The 16,699-nt window shown below is 41.0% G+C and overlaps 1 protein-coding gene across 1 annotated transcript; it reads right to left on the bottom strand.

Moving 5' to 3' along the window:
• Positions 1-3,208: 3,208 nt before the first annotated feature.
• On the bottom strand, positions 3,209-4,098 carry LOC121197519 (protein FAM163A-like). The gene is made up of 2 exons (XM_041061164.1): positions 4,006-4,098; positions 3,209-3,586 (listed from the first exon to the last, which is right to left on the bottom strand). The coding sequence occupies exons 1-2, from the start codon at positions 4,096-4,098 to the stop codon at positions 3,209-3,211; spliced, it is 471 nt and encodes a 156-aa protein (XP_040917098.1).
• Positions 4,099-16,699: the final 12,601 nt, after the last annotated feature.

Here is a 16,699-nt window from a genome sequence, read left to right as displayed (position 1 = left end):
TCTATCAGGGTATACCAAAACCTTTTCTAATTTCAAACAGAAAAATCTGAAAAATACCATTTTAAACAATCAAAACAAAACATAAAAAGGGAACCTAAAAATAAAAGGCTCACAGGTCAGTTCTGATACAGCTATGGTGCTCTTTGTGGTGCAACAAACACAGAACCAGTGGGCACTAAAACTAAACCTCTTTCACCAAACTACGGGAACCATATGAGCTGAGTGAGTGTATCGGTTAAGTGGCGGTGAACACCAATGCTGAGTGGACATCTAAATTAACTAAAAGCCATTTTACATATATCATTTAGCACATACTTACAAACAGCAATGGGATGTGAGGAGAGGAAAGTGATAATGAAGCGCACAGCTCGGTGGAAACATTGTGATGTGACAATATACTGAATAAATATCTTTAATATGTCTTTTAACTCATAATCTTTAATCTGTTATTCTAAATACCGTTGTATTTTTTAAATAATTTTTCATATATTTAGCTCAGCTTAAGAACAATGCTGGATAATTGGATAAAGTAAATTTCCAGTTCCAAATGTAAATTTCCATTCTCTTCTCATTGTGTTCCCCTGTTATGTTAAAACTGGCAGAAACACACAGGAGCACAAATTAAAATCAAGATGGAGTAATAATTGAAGAGCATGGAATAAGTCACATTTGGCACAAAGTCACTGAAACACACCTAAACCCTGACATCCTCCACAAAAACTACAACAATCCTTAAAAATATATAGATTCAGGCTTATACTGTGGAATAACACTGCATCTTGTTACTGTACTGTATAGCAGATATAATGGCTTATAGATACAAAAAACCTAAGCTTGAGGATCAACAAAATATGGTACATGATCTTCAAATCTTGCTACTGCCTAAAACGTCCCTATAATCCGAGGACGCTTTCTTTCTTTTCATCCATCTCAGTCTGTAAACATGGCAAAGTTAAATACACCGACTTATATGGAAGACACTGCAGAACCAACCCTTTTCAGCAGTCTAGCTCCACTGCAAGTAATCAGAAGTGAAAACAGAAGCAAACAAAATTTGCACTTTTCTCGTGGACTTTTTTTTTTTTGCAAGCATAATGAAACTAGACTCCTTCAAATAACTGCAAGATGCACAAAAATGCTTAAAAACTGGAAAATTTCTCCTTGGCTCATCATGTTTTTCCTCTGGACAAAAACAATCAAGCTCCATTAGTAGTTTCTATAGTTGTCAAACAAGGACACGTCATAGAAAAACTGTTAGCCCTCATGTACAGTAAGCTGGAGTGGGTGGGGGGAGGGAGGGTTTCTCAGGTTAGCTTATGAGCCTTTCAGTTAACACCAGCAGGCAGAGGAGGGTGGGGCTGGGGGGGGCAATACAGGAGGGAGTAACAGAAACTAAAGAAGTGGTGGTGGTGGTCCAGGTTTTAGACTCTGTATTCTGTAACCAGATATATTCACAGAGTGAAGCCCAAGCTGCGACTGACTGCGGTTAACACCTGCCATCACAATGTGTTTCAGCTGCATCTCCACTGTGATCAGATTTCACCTCACATTGTCCCTTGGGACAAATTTGTGATTTGTCATATTGGGTCATGTAACTAAAATTTGAGTTGATGCGTAGAAAATTACAATTGGTGCTTAACAGAAAAAAATACAGATATGTCTGTACAGTAGAGAAAGGAGTTTTCCGTGGCTATTCAGATCCTGCCTTCGGGCGTACGGACTTTACGTTTGTCATTACTAAAACAACTACTGATTAGCCAGTGATCGAGACATTAGTCTGTTGTCAGGTAGCCTTTTGTATTTTTTCACGATATGGGCATTTGCAGGTTTTAGTCTTTTGACAAAGAATGTGCCAACCTTTGTTTTTAAGTGCCCTGCAGAGTCCACTCCAATCTAACTGAGGTCCTGTAAGCTGTGTAGAATTATTGTGTCTTACTTTTTTTTTTTACTTTTTACTAAATTTTGTTAGTGACATTTGTAGATGACAGAAAGTGGAGCAAAGGCACAAAATTAGCTTTATTTAATGGCTGCGTAATTTCCAAATAATTTTCTAATACTTTCCTACTGAGTTTCCAAAAAGATCTATGCAATTTGGTGCTAATTATAAGGCAAAGAGAGACTGTGTTCAAGTAAACTCCTAATTAATTGTTAGCGTAACCTAACAGTTATTTAGTCAGTGCTAGCAGATCAGCCGAAAATGTGAACAAGCAAGCATACAATTCAATTAACTCTATATAGAGAATAAAGTTACAAATGATAAATTGAATATTTTTTGTATCTTAGAGGAATATTTTTTCCTCTTTCAAGGAAATTCCTACATTGCCTATAATTAGTACTAAAATACATAGTTACATCCAGAAAACATCCTCGGAAACTATTAGAAAATTAGTAAATATGAACCTATCACAGAAAGCGTGACCAAACATGAAAGTGGAATTTAAGTTATTTTGTGTTATTTAATACACGACTCAAACAGTTTTCTGTAACTAACTCAAGTACCTAATTCCTTTGGGTTGAGTGCAAAAACAGTGCACATCAATTGTTTCAAATGAGCATTCATGGGAAAAAATATGCCGTGTGTGTGTTTTGGAATTAATCTGTAATTGATCGTTAACATGGTTTATGGGAATTGCTTAAAATCTGCAGCCCTAGCACCTAAACAAGAAAAAAGGACTTGGCTGCCTTTCAGTGTGCGTGGGGGCCCTTTTGTGTTCACAACATACAGTACACGCATGGTCACATGTGTCTCTGACCTCCTTTAAATGTGGCTTGAGTGACTGCACCAGTGCAGGTATGTTCACACCTGAATTTCGATTGGATCACACCTACGATCCACTTACCAAAGACACATTTTAGTACCGCGTGTGATTTGGCCCTGTGTGGCCCTGTGTACCACATCCCTGCTGATCTAACGCCGCTTTACGCTGCCGTCTGCAGCTCCACAAGAGCTGGTCCACAGATTTGTCGCCCACACAGAGGCTCTGGTCAGTTTATGGGTCACTCACTTGGATGAATGAGTCTATATAAACCTGTGGCGGTATTGTGAGCATGTGCAGTATTGTGGGTATGTGAGTGTAATTGTGCTGTTTTGTAATTCATCACCTGAATTTAGTCCCAAACAAAAGAGCATGTGCTAGACGTGTAAATGTCAGGTGTGTGTGTGTGTGTGTGTGTGTCAATACAGTCTTCTATATGTTTGTGTGTGCCTTCAGACCTGGGTGCTGTAGGGGCGCGGCGGGGGAGGAAACATGTCCGTGGGACTGTAGTAGCTCATAGGGGAGGAGCCCTGTGGGTTGGCAGACAGGGGAAGAGAGACGGACGGGTTCTCGTAGTAGGTATGGAAGCCCAGCCGCTCCCCTCCGTTGCGCATGTCGTCTGTGAGTCCAGTACGGAGGGGGTACGGCGAACAGGTGGGGCAGTGGTTGTGGTGAGAGCCCGTGTCCAGCTGATCCAGAGAGACGGGGGTGATAGCCGCACCATCCATGGCGAGAGCGTTGCAGGCGTCGCAGGGAAAGTGAGAGAGAGGGTCCGCTCCCACCACGGAGCCCATGTCCACCTCAGAATCATTCTTCTTACAGCAGTAATACTGGAGAGTGTGGACAAGGAAGAGACAGAAGGAGAGAGAGTTTGAGCAAGAACATTACACAGTAGAGTATGTACATTAGATTTTACAGGTGAACTAATAAAGCGGCCTCTGACTGTGTATCTTGTGCACAGAATGTATTTAAAAGTTAAAACATTTGAATAAACAAAACTAAATCTAGACTGAAAACATTGATAACTTACAAAAAAAGGAAAGATAAAATAAAACTGTGCAAATATAACAGGATTAGGATCAGTTCATTTTTTAAATCTCTCATCAGTCACTCATTTCAAACTTACAACATTCACAGATCTCTGTGTTCAGTCATCTATCAAAGCTTCATAGTGTAAAAGTTTTGAAATGAAAAAAAAAAATTCCTTTCAAATTTCACATTCATGCAACACACAGTGACACAGTGATACCTGGAGTCTACAGTAACAGAGCACTGCTACAATGCACAGCAGTATCACTCCGGCGAGAATTCCTCCGGTTATAACGATAGTTCCCGCTGACATTCGACCAGCTCTCCATCAAACCCTTTAGGGTGAGACACAGAGACATGAAAGCACAAGAGAGAAGGACAGATAGAGACAGAATTTGAAGACACGGAAGAGGAGGAAGAAAATAGAGACACTGAATGAGCCTATTAGACATCTGGATGAAATTTTGCTGCAGGAATATTCTGCATACTTACGTCCAAACAAAGGTTTCTATAATTTCGGCAATGTTAACCGATGTAGGCTAAATCGGTATATTCATGTACCATCATGATGTAACTGAGTGATGAAACATGTTGAAACTGGCTGGATATCAGGCAGCTGTTATCAGACAGCTGGGGTTGTTTCAGGCCTCACAGATACAGATGGGTGATAAATGAAAGGAAAAACCAACATTAAGTGTGTTAGTGAGATGATGGGCCCACACAAACCTGCACAACAGCTTCAGGGGTCCTTGGCACAAATTCTACACGTCTCTGAGACTCAGGAGGGATGAACACCACTCATCCCTAATTTTGATGGTGTTTTGACAATATGATTTATTTATAGATTACAGACATTCAAAAAAAAAACCCATTTACTTCCACCATGTTTCTTAGATGTTAAAAGACAAAACACAAGACATACAAGATGAAATGAATCAGTAAAAACCAAAATCCAAAATTACATGACCACAAATTAAATAAGAAATGATGTCTTCTTCCAAAGGTACTGGATTCACATTCTTTTCATTGTTATCTAACCACTGAGCCATCATGTCCTGTGCACTTATGTTTGTGTTTGTCCACATGCTCACTGTCTTTCTCAGAAAGAGATGAGATGACTGATACCACTCTTTTATCTGTGTACTGTACTTAAAATACTGTATTTAATTCAGCAAAAGTATTGTTCAGGGATACAGTTGCAGCATATCACGCCTCCTGAAAACACACATTGTGGTTATTTTACATTCCTGTTTGTTTACATAATAAACAAATGAGATGCATTGTGTTTATTAAAGATGCTAGTAGGCGTATTTTTTGAACGTAGGACAGAGCCAGGCTGGGGGTTTTCCTTTGCTTCCAGTCTTTGTGCTAAGCAAAGCTAATCGCCTCCCACTCGAGCTCCATATGTAACATGAGAATGGTATCAATCTTCTCGTCAAACTCCCGGAAACACAAGGAATGAGCCCAATAAGCACTGTAAGGTCTGAGGTCTAATAGAGGAGATGGACACGTACATTAGAAGACAGCGGGAGATGCAGAGATGGAGGAGTGTGAGAAGGCAGGAAACCATGACAGGCCTGTGGAGTATCACTCTCAAAACCTCCTCTCAGTGAAACTCCTGCAGGAAGAGAAGGAGGAAATGATTAGCTGGAGAACGATATACCGCTGCAGCTAATGGTTATTTTCATTGGCAATTAATCTGCTCTTTTGATTAGTCAAATAATCATTTAGCCTACAAAATGTTGAAAATGCTGACTAGTGAATGTTACACTTAGGATGTAGGTGAATTAGCATGCTGAATGCAGCAGCACCTACCATGCTCACTAGCCATATGGCAAGTGTGTTATATGCATATATGCAGTGTAGTTTCAGAATACTAAATCTGATGCGTACGTGCATCTCCTGTAATTTTTGTTTTCTGCGAGTGATTCAAAAGCACCTCTTGAAGTTGCATGGATAATTGTCATGATGCGGATGGTGTTTGCTGCATACTGATTCAGTCATTAAACCACAGGAGAACAGATTCATTTACTGCACAGTTAAAAAAAAAACACATGCAATTGAAAGTCCTGCTGAGAAGGTGGAAGACTCATGAGATATCTGACAGACATGGTTTAGTCAAGAAAGTATACAGAATCATACACAAACACTCGCTGTCAAATTATAGACAAGCATTGGGATTTCTAAATTCCTACAGAGTTTGCTCTGCACTGCAGGTAAATAATCTTTAACAAACAGCTCTGATTCACATGGGAGAGAAAATGTAACTGAAAAGAAATCAAGATGTCTGCACACATACTGTAATTATCTCCACTGCACACGGTAAATGTACTGTCTAGGCTCAAGCAGAGCTTCTTATAAATATGGGGAATCTGACAGAAAGCAATAAATTAGTCGTGTGGAATAGATATAGAGTATGTGTGCAGATGCTTTGCTTTATTTTCCTGTCACCAAATAAACTCACGATCCAAACAGCAATGCACTCAAAGAGAATGACCTTTTATATCAGTATGTAAAATTCATGATTTTGACATTAATTTAGACTAATTTATATGGTTGAGTTCAGGCAGAATTATTCATTTTAAGCAGTGCCATTTAAAGTAATTACAACGCCAGACGACTTTGTTTATCTGCTGTTCAAGCTGATTAACTAAAATACCCAGATATTTCTCAGAGGAAGAACAACATTTAATTATCTCAATTAAATTGATAGAAAAACTCCAGTTTCTTTCTCATTACTGGTGTATTAATGTAATTTTCTGAAATCTACGAGCCCCCTAAGGCTGTAATTTGCAGTGAATTTTAGTCTTGTAGCCTAATGAAATGGATTAAATGTTCTGGCACTTGTTGTGTTGTCATAACTGGTAAAGCCCAGCCAGAAGATTAAAACAAATGTTAGTTTAGGGTTGGGTGGTTTGGTCTGCTGCTTGCCTGTGCAGCCACGTTTCCGAGCTCGACCTGTCGGAATGGAAGCAAAAAAAATGTAAGGTAACTGGGGTGGACCCCTTAAAAAACATAATAAAATAGGGTTAGGACCATGAATCTTATCAGTTAACAATGAACGCAAATAAATATCTCACAAATTGAACGCAATCACAGAGAGAGGTGTGCGTGCGTGTGTTGAAATGAGCATGTGAGCCTCCCTCCCAGACAGCTCGCTCGGTGCAGTATCTTCCATTGCGTCACCGTACTAAATTATATACACCATGGGCCACGATAATGTCGTTAAAAGCGATGTGAAGTCTCTCTTGCTCCCCATTTCTCCATCTCTTCCCTCCCTAGCTCACTATCTCTGTCTCCTCAGTCCCCTTTATGTTTCCTGTCTCTTCTTTACACTCTTTTGTCTCCCATTCGCTCTTAAGGCCCATCCTCCCCGTTCACCACACTATACATCATCCTCTTCCTGGTCTACAGTATCGATTCTATTCAGGACCTGCGTTAGACTGCTGGAGCTACTGTAGCACATTTATGCAAAAATCATGGCCTTCTCTGATGTATATCAACACAGACAAAGCAATGGAATCTTTCTAGACCCAAAAATAAGTGATTTTGACTAACATGCAACCAAATTATGCTAGAAAGGGAGTGTTGAGGTAAAGCCTCAGATTAGAGAGTTTCCAACAGACTGGAGAGACAAAGATGCCAAGTGACAGAGGTTGGGAGACTCAACTCTAACGCTGTCACAGTATCTTAACCAATGCGGTTTATGTATGACTCTCAGTGGGTTCAGAGCTGTCTGATTCAACTGGGAAACACACGCAAACACGGATCTGAGCAAGCGCACACACATAACCACCCTTAGATTTAACCGTGGCCTGAAAGGAGTTAGAGGATCTGCCAGAAATCCTGTCAGTTGCTGACTTGGAGAAGTGACAGGGATGAAGGGGGATGTGAAAAACTCAGAGGGGCCAACAGGCATCTGATTTCCACTACACAAAAACCTCTTTAAAGTCATTAAGTGTACGAGTCCCAGGTGATCAGCAGACTTCAGTTATACTGTGTCTATCTGTCGAAAAGCCTTCTGTCAGTAAGTAAGGGCTTCACGTCCTCGCTGTACAAGACAAGGGCTGAAGAAAATGTGAATCCCTGAGATATGCAGGGATTTGGAAGCTAGCCAAAAGGCAATGTGAAGTGCTTTGTTTGTGTTTGTGTATGGCTGTGTGTGTGAGAGAGAGAGAGTCAGCAACACTGTCACTCAACTCACAACACTGAATGTACAGCAGAGTGATAATTCAACATGGTTGTTTATTGACTTCAAATCAACTGCACAATGATGGTATGATTATAGCGTATTATTATGTTAGAAAAATGTGTTGTCTTAAATACTGATTTAACACAAAATGTAACTGAGCTGTGTGGCAAGCGGTTGACGGTTCATACCATCTCACTGCAGTGTCCCCAGTTTGACTCCTGTTGGGGATGTCACTTCATTCATTTTCTGCACAGATGATGTTAGGTGACTTGCAGTTTGGAACATTTCCAAGGTTTGGATGGAAATGAAAAAGGCCCCGTTTCAATTATTAGTACAAAAGATGGCCACTTTAATTAAGAAATATCTGGTGGTTTGATTAAAAAGTTAATAGTGCACTTAAAAAACATGAGCATGTCAACTTTAACTTCCAAGCAGGATGTCTTTAGGAAATATCCAATCACAGAGCTTGAAAATCTGTTCTGTTTGCCAGTAACAGCAAGCTAAAGCTAAAAAGTACACCTTGTTGAAGCTGTTCAGATTATTCTTCTGGAAGCTGAAACTCATGGGTGTCGTGGCATTTATCCAGAAGACTCCAGTGTTTCTATGTTGAGGACAGTGTTAAAAAACTTTGAAATGAGAAGAGGCAAAAAGGTTTTGTCTGATATAAGAGTGTAATGCATAACAGTGGAAAACAGTTAATTGCACTGAACATTAGTTTGGCCGTTTTATGTGATTTTGCATGTTGCATTTGTTGCTATCAGAATATATTACTAATATCAGTTAGGTATGAACATATCCCCATGCTACAATACACAAATCAATATTTCTTGTTCTTGCTCTCTCCTGTCTCTTTCTATAACACACAAAACGTACTTACAAACACAGCTAGTGAGATGATTAAACCTTTGTTCAATCTACCACAGCATCACTGAGTTATGACCTTCATACTGTTAGAAATGTTGAGAGAGGTGGAGAGGTTTCACACTCCACTTGCAGAACTATATTTAGCAGTTCTGTCGTCTCTTGACACAGTGAAAAGCAGGAGAGAGGCAGCTGAGAGAGGTGTCATATTTTAATTTGTTTTCTCTGTGGGAAATGAAACAATCCTAGCAGTCAGCTAAATGCGAACACACAGAAACACACAGGCGTGAACAACCACTTCACACACACACACACACACAGATCCACCACCAATCATCCCATCCCATAACACTGATCAAAACCTGGAGAGGTTTAAAAAAAAAAGAAAAAGTCTCTGCTTCCCTCACAAGTTTCAGGTGGGATGATGTGTTGATGATTTATGTGTTTTTGAAATTAGGAGCGTTCTCTCCCATGTGATGCTTGACTGAACCACAAAAATGAGAAAAGCTTTCAAAGGAAAATTTAATTAGAAAACCCAATTATCTACAAGTTAAAAGAGTGATCCGACATTTTGGGAAACACGCTTATTTGCTTTTGTCCTGATAACTAAATAAGAAAATCGACACCACTCTCATTTCCGTCTGTTCAATGTGAAACTGGAGTTAGCAGCCAATTAGCTTAGCTTAGCACAAAGACTGATAAACAGGATGAAACAGCTTCTTCTGAAACAAAGTCTTTCCTCTTGCACCTCTAAAGCTCACTAGTAAACACAGTACATCTTGCTTCTTTTATCTGAAACAAAAATTACAAATTTAAAAATGTCCAGTTCTGGTTTCACAGGGATTATGTGACTATTTCTTAGTCAAAAGCAGCGATCGGTGGAGATACTGCCCCCAGCCAAGAAACCCCATGAGACAGACGTAGTATGTTATTTGTACTGAAATAATCATTTTGAATCACATTGATAGAATAAATCCATTATGTGTTGAGTTTTAATTCCTCTCAAAGCAGGAAATAGAGAAGCTGAGAGATGATTTTACAATGGGCGATAGAAAGGAAACAGAGACCTTACACAGAGAGTGAGGGAGGGAGATGGTGGCAGTACCTGAGTGGCTCTTTGATATATCCACTCTTAAATAATGATATGAATATTTCGTTGAGGTGGCCTCCACCTTTGCGCTGGAAATCACAGCGAGTCCCTGCAATTTTAAAGCCCTGGGGCTTCAATTATTCAAGTATCATTCCTTTAACAATATTTTTCCATCACAGGGCAATTTAGCCAGGTAGTAAAATCGGGACTTCTCTGCCTCGTCCGCCTCTGAAAGCACTCATCTCAGCGTGTGAGGAGAGGAACACATCCACATCTAGGACAGAGACACCCACCACCAGAGCAGCAGGGAACAAAGGCAGCAAAGGAGTGGGGAAAAAGAAAGGGGGGGAGGAAAAGTGGATGATTTCATTTTCAAATAGTCTAAACGGAATTCAGTCATCCGTTTTTTCCATATGACTGACAACGCGTACACTCGCTCTGGGCTCTTTCTGTGTTTGGAGCGGCTAACAGGAGTCATAATTACCTCTGTGTTATTTATTTTGGATCACTTATGGTTCAATACGCAAGAACTGCACTGCTGGCCTGAGCAGGGGTTAAATTCTGTGCAGAAAAATACTCAAAATATTAGAGCTGAAACACAAGTGAACACAGTTTGCTCAAAGCAAGCTCCCCGAGGTGCAGGGCAGAGATCACAGACACCACATTAAACTCCCTTGTAGCAAAAGGTTTATAGCTGGCTCCCTTTTGACCTGTAGAAAAACTGTGTGTGTGCGTGTGTATGTCGATGATATATTGTTCATAAGCATGCTCAAACACACACCTTACCTGTAGAAGTCACCATCTGGGGGATAGCATCCTCGACAGTGCTGCAATGCCCCCTGGGAAAGCAGAAAAAGACATGACATCAGTAATAACCACGATGTCAGGAGACGCCTTTGGGCCCCAGCAATGATTTGGTCAGCACTGCAGCTTACAGTAAATGAGCCTGTTTGTTTGCAAGGGAGGCAGAAAGTCAGTCAGATGGATCCGTCTTCATTCACACCATAAATCCATTCATTCATCACCCTCATATCATTCATCACTCCTGCATGTGTCCACCGCCTTCGCTCATGCATTTTACTCTGTCACTGCTCATACTGGCCCATAAGAAATGTTTTGCAGACTGTAGTTCTGTATGCTGTGTGAAATCTAAAACAAACAAACCGTATATCACGTTAGATTAAATCTTTATTAAAGTGGTCATAATCATGCAAAGTAGAAGTGGATTATTTCTAAGTCTAATGCAAACAGCCTACTGTATATTCAATTATTATAGGGAGGAATTTGATGGAGACTAAAATTGATTTCACTCACCTTACTGTTCAGTAGTTTGTGATTATATTAGAATTAATATCAACTCAGGATCCACATTATTGCAAGGAATGTCAAACTACAACGAGCTCTCTGAAGGATAAAAACGCAAACGAATACTTTCCTGAAACAAACATAGCCAATGTTTAACTGAAGTGGTGTCTGGAGGTCAATTTCCCAGCTGTTACATCACTGATTGGCCTCATTTTTAGTCAATTAAGTGGATAAATTGATGCGCAGAGCCGTTAACTGGCGCGCGGATTGTTGTAAATCCAGGGTGTCTTACCTTTCGGATTGAAGGAAATCTCATCAACCTGTTTCTTTTTCTTTTTTTCTTTTTATAACTGCGGTCGGTCCAGCATCGTACGCGGCTCCACACACAATAAAGTCCGGTGATTTCTTCTCCAGCACCGGTCATTAAAGACGCCAGGAGCCCCCCTTTGCTCGCTCTACAACCGGAACCATCACGTCATTATCCGCGGTCGGTTATCCCCTCTCCCCCCCAAACCCACCCACGGTTCACTCACAACCAGGTGCCGTTGAGGGCCTGTGGGAAATCTCACGGCATCGTCCTCCTCTGTGAAGCGCTGGGGACGAGGCGATAGTCCGGCTGCTGAGTGTCTTCGCTCGGCATGGCTGCGTCCTCAGCGCGGGTCTCGAGGGGCGGTTTGACACCCGCTGCCGCCGGTCCCGGTGGGCGGGGTGGGAAGAGTGGCGAGTTGGGGGGGATGGTGGGGGGGCGGCAGTGTCAGCTGTACACCGTGTGATATCACTTTGCCGGGATGATGGGGTGGTGGTGGTGGTGGTTGTAGGCAGCTGGGGTCGTCACCATGTTGAGATGAAAGCGTAAAACTGGTGGAGTAAAGCACAGTAATGAGATACGATGGGAGAGGGTAAATTATCACGCATTTTTTGATATTTGACAAAAAAAGTACAAGTGAATTTCTTTTTCAATTGGTGAACTTTCGCTCTTTTTTTCCAGAAATGCCTTGAACACACACTTCCACAGATTTATCCTGGATTGGTCCACGGATCAAACCTGCTCTCTAACCTTTAGGCCACCACCTGTGGCCTCATGGTGTGATTCATTGTTTACTGACAAGCCTCCACAGCTGGTACTCTGTAATTTACAGACAAACGACAAATTAAAGTGAAAAATCTGAATGAATGAGTGAAGAACCATAACCACACAGGTGCACTGCATGGTGCAGTTAAGCAATTAACATCCAATCATGCTCTGTGGCATGTATAAAAATGGTAAGCAGGCCCAGTTGATGGCAGTTTTTTTTTTTTTTTAATCAAGATGGCAAGAGGAAAAAATCTGAAAAAGTGACTTTGAAAGAGGAGTCATTGTTGGGGCACAGATGGCAAGAAGCCTAGGGCACAAGGCGTCACTGAATGGTTTGATGAGTGTGAAAATGATGCGAATCATATGCTATATGCTTTGCAGTCACCAGATCTCAAACCAACTTAACACCTAAAGGGAGATTTTGGGCCAGCGTATTAGATTTTGGATCAAATCCCAACACCATCATTACACAACACCGGAGCTTGGAGAATATCTGGGAAAATGGCTACACAAAACAACAACAGCATCAGAAAGGCATGTGCTTAGTTACATGTAGCATTGTGTAAAAGTGTGTGTATACTTGGGTAAAGGCATTGAAATATTTTGTCCTAAATGTACTTTAAAGGCAGCACGAGTGTCCACTGATAAATAAGTTCTGTAGAACAGTCTTTAGAAATGACTTATAAGCTGAAACTAATGGCTTTATTAATGATAGGTAATTTATTGTGGCTTTATACAGAAGTTAGAAGTCATTAACAATAGAGAAGATGTTGGTTTCACATTTTCAAAGCAATTAGTTTTATATTAAATTTTTAAGGGTGCCTTATGAGAAATTGGCACTCTAAAGAAAAGAGATTTATTTCACTAGAAATTAGAGCGTTAACACAGGTGGAATAACAAAACTGAGAAGATGTTTCAAGCACCTTTCCTGCTGCTAAGAGAAACTGGAATCTCAGGTAGGAGCACCTTGGACCACAGGCAGGTCTGTGTCTCTTTAAGATAAGATTAGGGGTCACTGAGCTCACACAGAGGTGTGGAAACCTCCAGTCAAACAGGAAAAGCGAAGAAAAGTCTCAAAGCAATAAAGACTGGGTGACAGTAAGATGCTGTCCGTGGTGCTGAAGTTCACTTTGACAAAAGGGGCAAAAAAAACAAGGATGGTCGTCTGTTTACCTCAGATACATGTAACTAAAGGACTGTTTGGAAATCTTTGCTACATTATCTTCATCTTTCTAATTCCCTGATGCAGCTGAAGCAAACCATTTCAAGCAAGCAGGGTCCATCTTAACCATAATACCCATATAATGAGGAGATTTAGCCTGGCTACAGCTGTTTAAGCGTAATTTTGATCCAGAAAAATGGCTCATCTCTTTAGCATTTGTCTGCTTCTGTGTGTCTCTGTGGCTAAGTTAAGCTAGCTTTGTGGTAGGGGTCTGATGAAGGCAGGCCAGTGGGGAGTTCTAAGATTACTGCTCAAATCGAATAAAGGAGTCGACACATTACAGCGGCTTAGATGATACACCCCACTGCACTGATTAATTTAAAACCAGCACAATGTTATACACGGCTCACAGAAACACACAAAGCGCACAAACAACACGCGTAAATCTGGCCTGCCCGTCTCTTTAACACCATCTTTTCCTCCATTTACCTTCCTTCTCATTTTCTCCCAGCCACACACAAACAGGCACGCACACACACAACGACTCACAACCACTCACCCTCAGATGAAATTAGAATGACAACAGGAATGACACAGAGTGTAGCAGTGGAAAGTTTACAAAGGGTGAAGTCGAGAGCATGTGTGTGTGTGCGCGCTGAACAAATCTAATCTTCTCTGATTCATGGGCAAGCCTGTCTGCATGCATTTGTGATTCGCTTCCTCTTTGCGTATGTACTCAGTCTAAGAGATGGAGACCGAGAGCGAATGAGACAGAATGGCTTCTGACAGTAGAACACAGCATGAGCACAACTCTCTGGGACAAAGTCACAAAGCCTTTCTTAGCAGGACCACCAGTTACTGTTGACAGCGCAGGCTGAGTTCATTTACCGGCAATACTACTTGTGACACAGTTACATACCCCAAAGGCTGAATTATGACTTCCTGATCCAAAGAAGTGCTGAGACACTGCTGCTCTCTGTTGCACAAGCAGACAACAGGAGAAAGCACATTTTCATTTTCCTCAAAAGCACTGATAACAGCACAGGATGTATGGATGAGAAGTTTCATGTGTCCTTTTTTAAAAATAGTACATTGTTTTCCCAAGTTTCATGGTATGTTTTTAAAGCAAGTTGCTGGAAAGTTAATCTTCCTTTTATGTAAACTCTGGAGATAAAGGGATGGTAAGTTTATTTTAGCAATGCTAGCAGCGTGGCTCTATGAGTGGCAATGTCAATCTGTCCATCTCTTTGGTCCAGACAATAACATCTTAGCAAATATATAACAGACTGCTGTGAAAGACTAGACCTGTCCCTCCAAGCCTCCTGCACACTAAGAGGAGGACCCGCCCCTTTCGCTACTGTGCCAATCATTTGGCACAATTCAATTGGCCTAGAGCCTATTCGGTCCCGCAGCTAACTAAGATCCCACATGAAAAGGAGATACCTATGTTTATAAGTGGCAGTGACACAGCCACCCTACTCCCTGTACCTTGCACGTTTAAAATAAAAATATTAATATATGAACCTGCGTATTCTTTGAATAGCTTATGCACAATAACAAGGTATGTTTATACTTGGCACTAGGCTCAGTTTAAAACACAATTTTATAAAATATAGTGGGGTAGGGGGTCCCTGCTCCATCTCTCCATCAGTTTCGGGGTCCTTAGCCTGAAAAACGTTGAAGACCCCTGATCTAAGATAATAAGCATGTTAAACCACATACCTGCTAAACTTGATGTTTAGCATTGTCGGTGTGAGCAAGTCAGCATGCTGGCATTAGCTTTTAGCTCAAAACACAACAAAGTACAGCCTCCGGGACATGTGTCTTTGTAAACGCAGTGTGGTCATTAAAATGTCACCTGTAAGTAACAGATTATTCTAAAGGAGACCTCTTTATTAGAAATCTAAAATTGAACCTATTCTGAAAAGAGAAGGTACAGTCAAAATGTCTCACTGCAACCTCAACATGAATTATGAAATCTTTTATTGCCAGTGACAGGCAAAAATGGTCTGCTGGCCTGTAGTGAGGCATGATGACAAGGAGTATATAGCTACAATAAATCTTATTACACTGATAAAAACACAAACTCAATAAAGCCTTTCTTATATGCAGCACCTACCTCTACAGATGGAGAAGGAAACTTATGAAAATATCACTTGAAATCTCAAAGCTCAAACTTTGAGGTAACAAAGTGAAAATATGAGGCTGAATGCCTGGTGGCACTGAACCAACTTGAAAAGAGCTCTAACAGCCTCCAATCTTCCTAAGGCCAAATAGTCTTTAGTAGGTGCTTTCTATGGCCTCTATGAGCTCACCACATTGGGACATTACTAAACCTTTATGTGAGATCCTGGGGTGTAAAGTGTGAAAATAGATTTTCAAGTTCCTCAGGCTTCAAAGAACTGCAGGCTTTTTCGTGTTTAAGGATGGATCCCAGTTCACACAGTTCAGGAGTTGTATGGTAGCAGTACAAGCAGTGCCGGGGCTTTTCTGAAGCTAAAAAGTGCCTTTATTCATTGCTAGTAGTTCATATTCAGAGAATCAATTTTGTCCATCAAAGCTACAGTACTTTTTGGTTTGGTGCTATATAGGACAAGAGGCCTGTGTTTAATATCCTGTACTCCCACAGAAGACATTAAGGCAGCTGATCAACCAGGGAGCACAGTTCAGATCACAAAAGCTAATTAGATTTTCTGTCTTCACCAAGAATGCTCTGTGGGACTGTACAGTACTGCATGTTGCTACCCAGAACCTGTCAAGTGAATTTCACATAGGATCATTAAAAGGAGTGTAACAACAAAATCCTTCCCACAGGTACAGTTACTTGTTTTTTTTAACAGGGCTTCCTTTTTGTCCTCTTGGCTAACTAACTGGAATACAGCCTTAATTTTATCAATTAAACCTGTGCTTTACCAGCTTTACCATGTCAAAACATCTGCAGTGATCAAGGTCTATTAAAGTTACCATGAAGATGGGTTACCCTAAACCAAACCAGTTAGGCCCAGCTCTGCAGGTTGTGATAATTCTGGCTACTTTTTGGGTCTTTTTGGGGGTTTTCACCAAAGGGAGGCACAGGGGGAGAGAAAACTGTGTGATGTGAAAGGGACAAGTGCATGCAGATGTTCTCATAACAATGGGAAGTGAGTTATTGTAGTTTGGCTGCTTATCAACAGTTACAGGAGCAGCAGTCGCGGTGATGTACAGCTCAAGGAAGCAATGACGGTGCTTT

This window comes from Toxotes jaculatrix, chromosome 17, assembly GCF_017976425.1.
Source record: "Toxotes jaculatrix isolate fToxJac2 chromosome 17, fToxJac2.pri, whole genome shotgun sequence".
Taxonomy (NCBI): domain Eukaryota; kingdom Metazoa; phylum Chordata; class Actinopteri; family Toxotidae; genus Toxotes; species Toxotes jaculatrix.
The sequence above is the reverse complement of the archived record's forward strand: the minus strand, read 5'-3'. Positions and strand labels throughout refer to the sequence as shown.